Genomic DNA, 15,078 nt, shown 5'->3' with positions numbered 1-15,078 from the left:
TCTGATCCACTGCACAGATGATGATCTAATGTCTAATTAGAGAGGTTGTGGTGAGCTGGGGGTTGGCCTCTTCTCTCATGTCGTTAGTGATAGGACTAGAGGGAATGGTTTCAAGCTATGGCAGGGGAGATTCAAGCTGGACATTAGGAAATACTACTTCTCAGAAAGGGTGGTCATGCACTGGTATGGACTGCCCAGGGAGGTTGTGTTGAGGGACATGGTTTAGTGGGAGCTGTTAGTAATAGGTGAATGGTTGGACTGGATGATCTTTTAGGTCTTTTCCAACCTTGGTGATTCTATGATTCTAATTTGAAGGTGAACAAAGAGTTGATTAGAAATGAAATCTATAACTTTCTTAGAAGTACCAGTGGTATCCCTCTTCATTTAATGCTGACATCAATCATCAGTTAGCTCTAAAAGAAGGTTAACCCACAGCTAACCCCAGCAGTGGACCAACCCAGTGATTCTGAGGAATGCTGCTTCAACCCAATGGGAGGCAGGTAGGCATTGCTGTGGCTACACATGTGCTTGCTTTTCTTCTGAAGCAAATTTCTAATCCTTTCAGGTTGTTACCATTTTTGTCACGCCGCTAAGTGATTAATTGACAGACAAAGGTGTCTATTCTATCTTTGTCTTCTCATAATTACTAAATGCTTGAATGAAGCTGATTCAAACCTTTTTTATCATGGTTTTTCTGTTCCCAAGTTGTTGAGAGATAAACACATACATTACTGTAAACCCACAGCTTTATTCTAAATGATAGTTACTGCTTTTTGCATCTAAAACTACAACACTTGCATCTTCAGTAGATGGTTACTAAAAAATCCAGCATTATTTTTCTATATGGGATTTATGTTGTACATAATATATAATTGAAAGCCTAAACTGTCACTTAGGCTGCAGAATGCACTCTACTTAACACTTGATTGGTTCCTTTGAGTTCAACTGAAAGAGTGAAACAGAAGAAATAATTGTGTTTTGGGTCAAGATAGTGGTGAAATGATTTGGCTGTTGCTTGAGGACATAGCAATTTCAGCATCAATAATATATAACACAGAGTTATATGAATAAATCTCTGCTGTCATTCAATTCAGTGGCTCCTCAGCCTTAGAAGATCCCCTTTGTACGTGTGTTCTGCAGTGGTGTGAAAAGTATGGTACATTTATGGAGAACTCCTTGTGGGGTTCAATGGTGCGCTCTGTGGTAATGTTTGAGATTCACTCATCCTGGGTACAAGTAGCAGGGACAGCTGCCCTGACTTTAGTGCTGTAGGGTGAAATGAATGTAGGCTGCAGGAGCTCATTACTCTCAGAGTGCCATTTTGGGGATCCCACTGACACGTGCAACAACTGAACCAAGTTCTGTATTTTATGTTCTTTCTTACAACTGAACAATATGAAGATGGGGGTGAACTTACATTTTATTACAATCGTATTTACTTGATGTAAGCTGCTAAAAAATGTTCTTTGTTTTATTAAAGGGCCAAAAAAGTGTTTTCTGAGATAGTTGTGTGAAAGGATCCCTTAATGGGTCACTGCTGAAAATACAATCAATCATTTCTGAAACATCAGCATATATAGAGTGGTCATAAAATGCCGAGTGGGGCAGGAGCCGTAATCTGTCCTAAGCTCAAATAAATCATGATCAGCACTCTTAATAAGACTGGGTTCTACTTGGCAACATGACCTGAGATGGGGATGGCAATTATTGCTTAGTATTGTCTTTTTGTGACCACCATGCTGGCTGCAGCAGCAGCCTGGGGAGCAGTGGAAGAAGTGGGTGGTTCCTCCTGAGCTGAACATACCCCTTATACCCCTCCCAGAGCCCCCCCCAGGAACTGCCCATCATCTGGGGTGGCTGAAGCTCCAGCTCTGCTTTGAAAAGCGCTGTAGAAATGTGCTTTATTCTAAACTGGTTTAAAAACTGGAATTCTTTTTCCTCTTAAGAAAGGTGTGGTCTTCCCAACTGCAGCAGTAACCATGTTAGAAATGTCTTGTGGGTTATGCTGCAACAATGAGCAGTGTTTCCCAAACCTTGTAAGCCAGAGGTGGTATTTCAGTCCTAAAATGTTTATAGAAGTATTTGGAATAGAATACCAATATTATTCTTTAATAGTAACTTTCAATGAGAAATTACAGTCTTAATATGGATCCATGATTAAGAATGCCGTCAAAATGTACATAGGTTTGAGTAACTCATGAGGAGGTTCATCCTTTCCTCTCCAAACATGCAAAGCCCGACTGATGCAACCCATTCAGGATGTAGTGTGGGGAGAGGACTTAAGATAAAATTTGGTCCCCAAAGAAAGGCAACAAAGCTGGTGATGGGTCTGGAGCACAGGCCACAGCTGGGAATATTCAGCCTGGAGAAGAGGAGGCTCAGGGGAGACCTTATTGTTCTCTGTAACTATCTGAAGGGAGGTTGCAGTGAGCTGGGAGTTGGCCTCTTCTCTCACGTCATTAGTAATAGGACTAGAGGGAATGGTTTCAAGATGCACCAGGGGAGATTCAGTCTGAACATTAGGAAGTATTACTTCTCAGAAAGGGTGGTCAGGCACTTGGAATGGACTGCCCAGGGAGGTGGTGGAGTCACTGACCCTGGGGGTGTTCAAGGAATGACTGGATGTTGTGTTGAGGAATGTGGTTTAGTGGGAGCTATTGGTAATAGGTGAATGGTTGGACTGGATGGTCTTGTAGGTCTTTTCCAACCTTGGTGATTCTGTGATTCTAAATCCATTCATTATAAGAAAACAGTCCTGAGGAGGTGTTTTTGAAAGTGACAGCAGCTTCTGAGACTTTGGGCAGATGCACCCAAAACGAGAAAACAATATTTTAGCTGATGAGATAAAAAGCCACTATAGGTTTGAGCAAGATTTTTACATGAAGAATATATTGTTCCCTTGAGAATCCCACTGGGATCGTTGTCAGCAGCACTGAGCACTTGTCATTTATCTGTGATGAAAAGGTGAAAACTAACGCTGTGCTCATCTCTAGGCTTAAGAAAATGTGGGGTGAAATGCCAAGCACTGTTATCACAATGTGCCCAAAGTTATGCGTATCCTGAAGGGTTTGCAGCTTCAGAGCGTATTAAAATGGTTTGGAAGTAGTATTGCAGAACGCAAGAATCTGATTTATGAATAGGAGGAAATTAAAGTGATATGGCATACCTAATTATTTTTGTTTTTGACTTAGAAATATCATAACTGTCATAAAACCGAAATTGTCTTTTGATTGTAGTATTATGCATTGAAATAATGTGTAGGAAAGTTAATCTTTTGAATCTTAAGAAATAGCTTATGAAATAACTTTTTCTTTTTTTCGTACCAAGTATACATTTCTTCTGAAAGTTCTCTTTCATTGGAAATATTGCTAGGAATGAAATGAAGCTGTGCTTCTCACAAAGGCCTGGCGGGCTGTCCCTGGGCAGCAGGATGGCTCAGCTCCTTGCTGAGGCCTGGCTTCACTGCAAGGGTTTGTTTCTGGGAACCTCTGTGGACCTACTGCCTTTGTGTCAGGGGAATGAACAATGGAAGAGAAGGGAAAGCCCCATATTGCATGGACAGGTCCTTGAGTAGTCAAAGCCATGGAGGAAAACAAGTCCCTTCATAGAATTATACAATTGTTAAGGAAAAGATTGTTGGGAAGGACCTCTGAGATCTCCAACCCACCATGCCCACTGCCTGCGTCCCTCCATGCCATGTCCCCGTGGTTCTGGAACACTTCCCAGGTTGCAGATCCACCATTCCATGAGCTCAGGATCTGCCCTTAGGAAGGCCTGGCAACATCTCTTTATAAGAGCATTCCTTCTTTTGAGGACAAGAGAAGAACATCCAGGAGCACTAGTGGAGCACTATATATGAGAGCTTATTGGGCTGTTGGAGAAACCAAGGCCATCCCATCAGCAGCCCTCGCTGCAGGCTGGCGCCTTACAGCATTTTCCTTCACATTTTCCATTTTGTGCACTGTTGGCCAACTCAATGTTGACTGATTTATATTCAACAGGAAAATTGGATTTCAGAGTACCTCTAGGAGTGCTGCAAGAAGGCAGCCAGCCTAACAGGAAGATTATTCTGCAATATCAATGAATAATGTAGCTAATGAATTAAATCTAGCCACCTAAGGTTCAGTCTGCTCGAGATGCGCAAAAATGCACATGAAAATGAGTTCTTGTATTAAAAATACCATTCTTCTTCTTCTTTTTTTTTTTTTTTTAATTTCCATCAGAACATACATTACATGAGTACATCATTTTATGTACAGTTGTAGGGTAAATGTTATTACACCACGCAAGTTTACTCTAAATACCAAAAGAAATATTGAGTTATCTCACATTTCTGTTATAAACCTGTTCCTTTAGTTATTTGTTTTTACAGTGCATCCACGTTCAGGAGTCATAGGAAAAAATGACACTCGGTATTTATTCTATTAGTAGGATATTAGTCAGAAGCATTGAATTTTTCATGATGAAGAAGAGCATAATTCTCACTAACACTGGGGGTCACCATTATCCATCATCTCTCTTGGAACACATGGGGTCATTCTGGTTGCCTTGAGTTCCCACTTGCAATGGCTTCTCGCTAGTGAAGTGCGTGGGGAATTCTGTCATGGATTCAGATCATCTTCAAATTCTTGCCTTTTCACCTTGAATGGTAAATATTCTTAGCTTGACATTTTATGCACAATAAGTTTAATTTTAGTAGATTTTATCATTTTATTTTAATGACTCATTAAAAAGCCATTTTGTTTATGGATTGCCTTCACTTTAAGCAGTATTTGAGAAGTTTTATGATTTATAAAAATGAAGTTATAATACCTTAAGCTGACTGATTTCTATCTCTGAAATCTCCATGGGGCAGGTGCAGTGATTGTTAGCAGCTTGGTGAGTATCTGATGCTTGAGTGTTTTCAACAAGAATTCCCTGAAGTGCTCTTCTGTTGTTCTTTAACTTCTTAAAATTCTGTTTTAAATACAGAAGTTGAAGGCTGAAGTGGGATGGTGGGATTGTGATGGCAGGCAGCAGCAGTTCAGGGTGATTCAGACTGACTAGCAAGAAATGATCTTTGTATTGAAATGGATTCACTTATTGAACTTTCACAGCTTCTTCCAAAAGCTGCTCTAGATTTAAAAATTAATAAAGATATACCTTAAAAAATCATCAGCATAACTGATGTTTAAAGGAAAGCATGTGCATCCATAGGCCAGGAAGAGCCTGGTGGGCTCGGGTGTCACCCTTTCATGTTGGGGACTATTGGCAGACTCCAGGCAGCATTTCCCCAGTGAGTGCCTTCTCCCCTCCTGCTCTTGCTCCCAGTGTTAGAAATGCCATGGATAATTGCAGTGTGTTGTTGAACCTTGTCCTTTCTGTCTGTGTTTCACAACTGTTGAATTAAATACAAGGCAGTTTAGGCTATTGTGCCTCCCGTGGTGAGCCACGGTAACGGGCAGGAGTGGGAGTTACTCCTGGCAAGGTAGAAACAAGGGAACGTTTATCTATTTCAATGAGAGGTGAAATAGAATATATAAGCTGAGGCTAAAGTATGCTAACAGGGCTGGCTGTAATGAGACTATATGTCTTACAAGCACTAACAATTATATTTCCATTACTAAAATACACGTAAGCAATGAAGGCAATTACGCTGCAGTCGCTGTGGGGCTATGAACGTCTTACTGAGTACACCCAGGAATCAGGCAGGTATTTCATATATTGACAGCTGTATTCCAGCTTTCACCCTAGCTCACATCAGGAATCTCTTCTGAAATCAGCTCAATGAGAGGAACTGGAAGTCAAGACAGAAAGCAAGCTGACCTAATGTATAGTGCTTGAGGAGGGGATGCAGGATAAAAGCATTTCTTTGCTAACAACCAGCAGCTTGGTAAATCTTGGCTTGCAGCAGGCATCCCATTCTGCCTGCAGTGCTGTCCCAGAATCAGTGCAGGCACTGCTACCCCAGCCAACAACACAGCCCTGCTGTGGTGCTGTGTAGCACCAGCTTCTGTTTCCTCAGACTTACCTTTCTGTTGGCTGCCATCTGTGCTTTCTTATTTTATGCTTTTCAGTACAGGAAGCATATTTTCCTTCTGTGGCTGTGACGTTTATAGCATAATAAAGCCATGGTGTGGGATTTGAGCTGCAAATAACTTGATAACTGCCCAGTTATGTGGCTGCAGGAGAGGATCCATGCACACAGAGAAGATGGATTTTCTGGAGGGTGAGCTGGGAGCATCCTCCCTGGTCCAACGTAGAGCTGTTGGGGTAGAGCATGAGGCAATATTGGTTGGTTTTGGCTGGTTTTTGGTGTTTTTCTAAATACATTTTCTCAGTGCCACCCCTTCACTTTGAATCTTTATATATATGTACTAGATGAAATCATACTTGAAGTTTTGTCGATTTAAATGAAATCAGTAAGTCTGTATATTGGAACGTGACGCATATATACTCTGTGCTGCCCTGTGGCTGTTCTCCTACACGGTGCTTCTGCAGCCTTTTAAGGCATGAACAGATCTACTTGCTTTATAGTTATGCTGTGACACAGTGTGATTGCTGTGTTTCACTCCTCAGCGAGGGGAAAAATCTCTTGTTACTTTCAAGAACTTGTTTTTACCTGGAAGGTATATATGCTAACACAACAACATCACCAGCCCTCTTGTACTACTTTCACTGCTTGTCTTGTCTTGGGTGACGGTGGCCAAGGAGGATGTGAGAGCAGATTGGAAAGCTCATCTCAGTGTGTGGGGGAGCTCTGGCTTTTAAAATTCAGAATTGTATCTGTGTAAGAATTACTCACATGTTCTATGAAAGTTTCCTAAAATACATTATAACCACAGAATCACAAGGTTGGAAAGGACCCTCAAGATCATCCAGTCCAGCCGTCCTCCCATCACTGTTGCTACCACAACCACTAAACCATCTATTGTAGCTCCTCATCCAGACGCCTCTTGAACACTGCCAGGGATGGCGACACCGCCACCTCCCTGGGCAGCCATCCCAGTGCCTGACCACTCTCTAAGAGAAAAAGCTTTTCCTTATGTCTAATCTAAACTCTTCTGGTACAACTTGCAGCCATTTCCTCGGGTCCTGTTTGTTGCCTGGCAGAAGAGGCCAAACCCCTCCTCATCATAACCTCCCTTCAGGAAGTTGTAGAGTGCAATGAGGTCTCCCTTGAGCCTCCTCTTCTCCATCGGTGCAGCCTCAGTGAAGGTATGTTCCCCCTGGGCTTTGATCCTTACGTAGTGGTGTGTCCATGGGAAGAGTTCAGAAGGTTTAAATTCCACATGAGCTGTGTGGTGGTTGACTGCATTCCATGTGACAGCTGATTACCACTGAGCATCTTCAGCAAAGTTTCGTTTCTAATTAACCTGGCTGCCAGGAGATTTCTCTTTGTCTCTCAGAAGATATGTATTCAGACCATCAATCCATCTGTTCCAGTAAAATGTGTGCCAGTGTGTACACAAATAAGAAAAACAGAGCTCTGACTTATTAAATTTCTAGTGCAGGCCTTGTTGTTATGAGCTTTTGATCAGATACAGTCTTTTCTTGAGCTCAATCCAATATTCCTGGGTGGCAGCTATTTCTTCAGCCCTTTTATTTATTATTTATTTATTTATCTTAACCCTTATTTTATGCAGTACTCTCCCATCGGTTTTCTGCTCGTCCAGCACGCACCCCTGCTTGACTCACTCTGTTGGATATAGGTGCTGTGCAGGAACTGCTCTTGGGTCAAAGAACAGCTGGGTGCATCTTTAAAAGCGTAAGTTTCCTTTCTGCAATAACGTAATTAACTTAGGCATAAATAAGTAAATTAAACGTATAAAACAAACAACTCTTCTCCAAGTTCCAATTCCACTACAGGTCATTAAAACAAGACTCCAGAGATGCTTTCATCCCATGTAGGTGCCCGTGCTGCCAGATCATGTTTAGCAGAGGTGCTCAGTCTCACCAGAAGGATGTAATCTTGCACAACAGTTTATTTTTATTGAACAGCAGTTCTGCTCGTAGCCTGCTGTGGTGTTTGCTCCAAGGGCTCCTTCTGAACCTGGTTCTTAAAGTCTGCATGCAGCTGGAGGAGCAAGCAGAAGTGTCAAGCTGCCATAGAAGTCAGCTGGAATTAGGAAATCAATTAACTCCAAAAAGTGTTACCACTTTGGTCAATTGCTTGCTTCTCTGCCTCTTTTTATTCTCTATGGCTTTTTCCATCTTAGATATACAGATAATTTAAGTTTTAATTTGTCAATCTGTATTAGCACAACAAAATTCACAGGAGTTACCTTGCAATTAGCTCCAGGCTGCACTTTTGCATAAGCACAGAAACCCAGCTGCTTTATGAGGAGTTGTTCTTGCATGATAACTTACTCATATGTATGTCTGAACTCTTAGAAAATTTAGCCCTGGGGACTGGCTTTTTAAATGAACTATGAAAATCCTCTTGTTAGGCAAGGAAACTGGAATGTGGGTCCTGCCCTCAGCACACCTGGGCAGTCTGGACAAGAGCACTGGGCAGCTCCTCAGCCTCGGAGCACAGGGATCAGGAGCAGCAGCTGCTTGGTCTGAGCGTCTGCTGAGTCTCCTGTGGATGGGTTAATGAACCTGCCTGCATCTATTTCTAGCATTTTTAAGTTTGCGCATCTGGGAGCTGGAATTCTGGAAAGGCCCTGAAGGTGTTGGAAGGCCACACATGGTTCCACTCAGTGGCAGTCCCAGCATCTCATCTCTGCCTTAAGTCTGGAGTGGGATTTTCAGCCACCCTGGAAGACAATGTTCTACTGCACATCCTTGGGACTTTCACACTTCTAATGACTGAAACACCTTCAGAAGTCCCATCCTTAGCATTCCTCATTACCGTTTCATTTCCAGAAGTGCTTAGCAGCTTTGCCTGGGCTTTACTGCTGGATATCACTCAGGTGAAATCTTCCCAATCTCCTCGCTTAATATGATGGTAAGTGCTGCAGGAGCTATGCTGAGGACACTTAGAACCAGGGCCAATTTGAACCACAATCCAATTGTGGATTCAATCTTTGAAACACCTGCCAAAAACCACTGAGTAGAGATGAAGCCTCGTGCTATTCCAGCATTCCCCTTTGTCAAGCATTCAGTTCCCTGTTTGATCTCCAGGACCCAAATAAATGAGAGTTTACCTGTTTAATCCGGTATCTAAATTAAATATGATGATTACAGATGTACTCAAACTGAAAAATGAATGCTGGTATTTTTTCATTGAGATCTGGATTTATAATGAAATGATTTATTACTTTCAAATTAGGAGAATTAGAAGTTACAGTGTTTGTACTTGTGATTGCTACCAACTGCTTATATTTGCATCTCATGTTTTTAACACAAATGCCAGCCTTCTTTTGTAGAGAATTACTCTGAGTTGACGATGGTGCCCTTCTGAGGTTTTGTTTTCTGTACCTTTCTGACTGAGCACAATGCATAGGGGAGAAACTGAGGTTATTATGTCATGTTTCCAATTCTAGGAACTGATCAAAATTTGAAGTCTCAAATGCCTTCCTAACAATAAGATTTGGGCTTGTTTGAGCTGCCTTCTTGCCTATAGCTTTAATTTCTAATGCGTTTCATAATCTCAACGTAACGTTTATATATACTTTGATATTTTTCTTTTTGATAATATTTTTTAGTCATTTCTGAGGCTTAGAACATGTGGGGAAGCCTTTAGTGATGTTCTTCCATCCAAATGGTTGCTGATAAAGGTAGGGTGAAATGATAACCATCTGCAAAAATCCCCATTCCTCTGAGAAGAGGGAATAATGGAGAAAAACTGCCACCTGGTAAGCAGGGCTTCATGTACTGCCACTGGGATAACCAAGCAAGGGAATCATAGAATCACTCAGGTTGGGAAAGGCCTTATAGATCATCAAGTCCAACCACAATCTAATCATGCTACTCTAACTATCAGCCCTCTGCTAAACCATGTCTCTGAGCACCACATCCAAACAGTTTTAAAACACATCCAGGGACAGTGACTCAACCACCTCCCTGGGGAGCCCATTCCAGTGCTTAACAACACTTTCTGTACAGAAATTTTCCCTGATATCCAATCTAAACTTACCCTGGTGCAACTTAAGGCCATTTTCCCTTGTTCTGTTACCTGCCACCAGTGAGAAGAGACCAGCCCTGTGGTAAGCACCTTTAAAATGAATCACTGCTCAGCTGCTTTTCATGGTTCTTAAGGCAAGAAAGCATTGAGGCAGATGATCTTTAAGTTCCCTTCCAACCCAAGCCGTTCTGTGATTCCATGAAGGAGGAAAGAGAAATAGTTGCAAACAGTGATGGAAGATATTCACTTTGGTGGTTCACTTGGTATGCAGAGCCTGGAACAGCTGAGTGTGAGCAGAGCACAGTGGCAGATGGAGCTTTGTTTCCTGGAGATGAAGCAGAATAGCAGAGAAGGAAGGCTGTTTGTGGGCAGAGCCCCTTGGTTAGAGTGTTGGCTGCTACTGTGAGCCTTTATTTTCTTCCAGGAGACCTTGGGTAAACTGCAACCAGAGTTACTGGCAGTAGAAAAGACTTTGCAGGCAGGTTTGTCTTGACTCATGCACGTTATCTTCAGTACTGAATAGATATTTGACAAATTAATGAAAGGAAGAAAGAGATCTTGTTCATTTGGTTAAGACTTATATATAGAACATCATATTAATATGGGGGGAAAATGTCTGTCATCTTTATTGCAGGTTTACCATAACCTGGCATAAGAATAATGTGCAATATTAATGTGTTTATACATTAGTGTATCTTGTTAAACTATTTAAAGTTAACTAATGTTTGGCCGTTTTGAAACTTTAATTAGCATTTAACAAGAAAGCAACAGTATAGCCAATTAGAGATCTAAGCAATAACACACACACACATACTTCAATTTTCTAGCAATTAATTGATAACTAGTTTACCGTGGGCTAATAATTAAATGAGAAAACATTCTGAGCAAATTGAAAGCACTGATGCAAATGAGTTCTGCATTTATTCCTTTCAAATTCACTGACCACATTATCTAATCTGTCGGGAACAGAGAAATCCTGAATTATGCTGAGCGTACGCTCGAGCTGACTAACCAACCCTTACAGCAGCGCTCGCCACTTTCTGGAAGCTTTCATTGCCCTCCTGAAGGAAAGCCTTGTAGTGCAGCACTGAGGCTGATAGGGGAGGGGAACATGGATGCTCAGCTCCTGCCTCTGCACCTTTCCCAAGGTGAAGTCATCCCAACTATGTCTGAAGATGAAGGGATCACCATTTCAGATGCTCTGTGTTGGCAGCACCTTCAGTGTTCTGCCAGTAGAGAAAAATAAGTGACAAATTTGACAGAGAGGAATATAATCCTGCAGAACAATTTGGTACACTGTCTGTGAAAAGACAGTCTGTCTGTGAAGACGTTTTTCTGCAGACTGCAGCAGTGATCATTGGGAATTGCTCCTTACAAGCAGGAAACGTCCCCATCGTTCCTATTTGAAGCAGAGCAATCTCCAGCATGCAGAAGATGAAGGCTCGTTTTGTCCCAAGGTTCATCTATTCGTGATATCTCCATCATCTGGACAGGCAGTGAGGTGAAAATGTCTAAGCTCCATTAAATTTAAACACAAGCCATCTGCTCAAACAGAACGTGCCCAAAGATAGTGGTTCCCAATTCCACCATTGCCCTGAGCACTGTGAAACTGCCAAGTCAATACACTCAGCTGTAAACTCTGAAAACTTCAACTGCTTTCCCAACAATGAAACTGGAAAAGAAGGAGGTGTTTTAAGAGGCAATTCTTCTTCGTGAGACATGAAGCAATATTTTCATTTGTTTATCTTATTGAAGTTAAGAGGTGCTGTTTTATTAGTGTGAAATTGGTACGTGGGGTGTCATGGCATTGCTTAAATGAGTATAGTGTAAAATAATTTGTGTTCAGATTTTGCTGTAGTGTGCATTCACTGGTGGATGTAGGTTATGGATGAAGAGTATCTGCTATGTTCAGTTCCTCCTTGAGAGTTCAGCTCCCACCTTCCATACATGCCCAGCCTCAGGAGAGCAATCATCCCTAGTGCCAGTAGGGGGTTACGTTAGGAAATACCCGCTTTAAAAGCTTCCAAAAGCTTTTACCCAGCCTGAAATAGCTCAAGCAATAGGAGGAAGAGCAATTTGACCTGTTGTTTGAAGATAATCTCACCTTTAGGGCATCTGCATACTTGGAGACTTTCTAGCATTTGAGTGTCCTCTTCTTCTGGAGCATCGTATGCCTTAGTGTTGGGCTTGGCACTGCTAAGGAATAAGGGAAAGGCAGACCTTCCCCTTACAAACTTCCACTCATTCCCAACAGCTGCTGCTAACACAAATATTATCAACTTATATATACATAGCTATAACATGAACTCATGCATAGTGCCAGATTTTACTGGCATTTTCTGTACAGACATAAACAGAGTTAAAACTAACAAGAAAATAAAACAGTGAAAGGTTCATATCTCATGTAGATGTCAGCACTAATGCAAATTTATTTTGGTCTGATTAAGTATTGAATATAATTATTAAATATGTAGTTTCATGAATAAGCACTTCATGATTTAGGATCTAGAAGAAAATTATCAACCAGGAAAAATGTTATTTATTCAGTGGGAAATAATTATATCTGGTTATTGAGAGGGTTATAAAACTCCTTTTCAGTTATAAAAGGAGTCCAGGTTTCACACTGAAAAGTCCTGGACATTTCAGGTTAGAAGGAAAAACTTATTCCTCATTGGATAAACTGGAAGTTCTGAAATTTGACATCATGGTGATTTTCTGTAGTGATTGCTAAGTGATTTTATTTATGGAGTTTCTCATATATTTGTGATTGGTTCAAATCTCCCACTGAAACTCCTGGCTGTGTGGGAGGAGTGGATGCTATGGCTGTGCCTCCTGCAGCGTTGCATCTCTCAGGCAATGACCTGCATTCAGCTCACTTATCAGTGTGATAACACTGCAGTGGCTTTTCTGTGTTTCAAACTTGCTCATTCCTCCTGGAGTTGTAATGGAGGCTTGGGATAGTCATAGTGCATGGCACTGTTTTCAGGATCCAAATGTGTCCCTCAAACATTTCCAGGGAGCATCTGCGGCAATTAGGTACTAAGTCGATGCCAGGGATGGTTTCTGTTGGGTAGCAGTGAACATGTTCTTTTATTCCCTGTTATCAATAATATGATTCCTGTACTGTCATTGCTATTTTTATTTATGGCTGTTCTGTGGCTTTGGCTGTGCTCCCCTTCTACACCCATGGTGTATCTGGAGAGCAGCCTTATGGGGCTGAGGCACCTGGAGGTTCCCAGCCTACCCTGCTGCAAATAAGAACAGTATGGACAGCTTCTGCCTGGAGGTATTCAGCAGCAGGCTGGATTTGATCCATAGCTGTGAAGCTGTAGGTGCTCTTAAAAACCCACAAAGCTGTCAGATGTTGTGAGCCTTGCAGAACCACCTTTTCATCCTATGGAGTTTCATCTAGTTCTGTTTGAAATCAAGGATGGAGTGCTTTATAGAGGCTCCTGCCAAGCACCACGTACTGCAGGTGTCCTGGAGAGAGTGGCAGCACTTGGTAACTCCGGGGCACTGCCAGAGCTGGCTGTGATTGATGGTCCTGGGCTTCCTGACCCCGGCTCTGAAGGAAAGCAGTAAATCACCACTGCCCGTCCTATGGAGTAATCTTCTCTGGTTCTTCTGCTTTGGAAGTCAGCATGCTGCGTGGCCTTTTCTGCATTCACACCATCAATGACTGATGTACAGTGTGAGCTGAGAGCAGCACTACACTACATGATGGTCAATATGTGTCCATGCTTTTCTTTCTGGTGGATCAGTGGATAGCTCAGGTTTTTGCATTATGCTAAGCCAGACATTTCCAGTATTCTCTGTAAATACTGATTAACCTTTTTGTTTGCAAGGACTTAACTGTGATCTTTCCTTTTATTATTATTTTTAACTTTCCTGAAACCTGGCAGGACTGGGAGCTGACATGGAGACAAACTTTGCCGTGCCAACCTTGGTGCTGCCATATACACACCGGGTATGAAACTGCTTTGTACATTTGCATCTACCTTCTGTTTCTCACCACCACCCAGATGTTCCATCAGATCCCACATTTCAGTGGGTGACTTTTCAGGTATGTTTGGTGCAGCTCACAGCAATTGTTAGAGCAGCGCTTGATGTATGTGTCACTTTGGGCTGAAGGAACAAAGCCAGGCAGGGCTCCCAGGTGGGTGCAGTACAGAACTGCTCCTCGTGCCCACCCAGCCTCCACTGGTCACTCCCTTCCTCCCCACTTGCAGGATTTCTTCCTTTCTTCCAGCAGGGTGCATTGCAGTAATGCTCTATGAGTCGTGACGCTAACCCTGCTTTTTGGGGGGGTTTGTTTTGTGTGTAGATAGTGGTGTTGTTTTTGCTTACTTGTAGGGTTTTTTGTTTGTTTGTTTTGCTTGTTGTTTTACTTGTTTGTTTATTTGTGTTCTATTGCATTCAGGGAAATAATTATTCAGATGATATTACCCATGAGTGAAGAACAGGCAGACTGTCCTTCCCATAAGGTACGTACAACATAATCACCTGCAATGGGATCAGCCAGAGCTTCTGCTGCCTCAGCCAAGAGGGGGCCTCAGTGGGGGCCTATGCTGCTTTTGCAGAGGAGTGGGGCAGAGCTGTGCCCTTCATTGCTGATGGGAGGGGAGGGCATGGTGTGGGGTGCAAGAAGTTTGCTTGTTAACTGATAGTATTTGGTGAAACTTCCTAGATTCCATGTCAAAGGATACCCAGCAAGAAGCAAGGACTTCTCACTTTCAGGTAGGATGGACTGATATTTCTGTACTTGTTGTGGCATTGATGTATACTTTGACAAAAGCTTTCACCTTTAAGCAAGGAGAGGCTCAAGGTCAGCTGCTCCAAGATGCTACCCTAAGAAGTGCTTTTGGAGACTTTGTTGTGCTTTAAGGCTTCTTATGGAAGAGCCTACACCTTTGGTATTCTGGCCTGGATCTTATCAGCTACTGTAATGCTGTGTACAGTGAAATTATTTGTCTGATCAAAATTGTGTGTGCTGAAGTGCTCTGTCAAGCTGGGGCCAGCAGGAGCTG

General features: G+C 42.2%; 1 protein-coding gene across 1 annotated transcript in view; it reads left to right on the top strand.

Moving 5' to 3' along the window:
- Nucleotides 1-7,998: 7,998 nt before the first annotated feature.
- LOC107320017 (uncharacterized) overlaps nucleotides 7,999-15,078 on the top strand; it is a 50,372-nt gene continuing 43,292 nt past the window's right edge. Inside the window, exons 1-4 of the mRNA XM_085516096.1 lie at nucleotides 7,999-8,932; nucleotides 13,954-14,018; nucleotides 14,472-14,535; nucleotides 14,739-14,788. Of these exons, the coding sequence (XP_085372222.1) occupies nucleotides 8,927-8,932; nucleotides 13,954-14,018; nucleotides 14,472-14,535; nucleotides 14,739-14,788 (185 nt within the window). The 5' untranslated portion in view covers nucleotides 7,999-8,926. The remainder of the gene's footprint in view (nucleotides 8,933-13,953; nucleotides 14,019-14,471; nucleotides 14,536-14,738; nucleotides 14,789-15,078) is intronic.

This window comes from Coturnix japonica, chromosome 15, assembly GCF_054131305.1.
Source record: "Coturnix japonica strain WE chromosome 15, WE-NBRP24, whole genome shotgun sequence".
NCBI classification, from domain to species: domain Eukaryota; kingdom Metazoa; phylum Chordata; class Aves; order Galliformes; family Phasianidae; genus Coturnix; species Coturnix japonica.
This window is presented reverse-complemented; position numbering and strand designations above follow the sequence as displayed.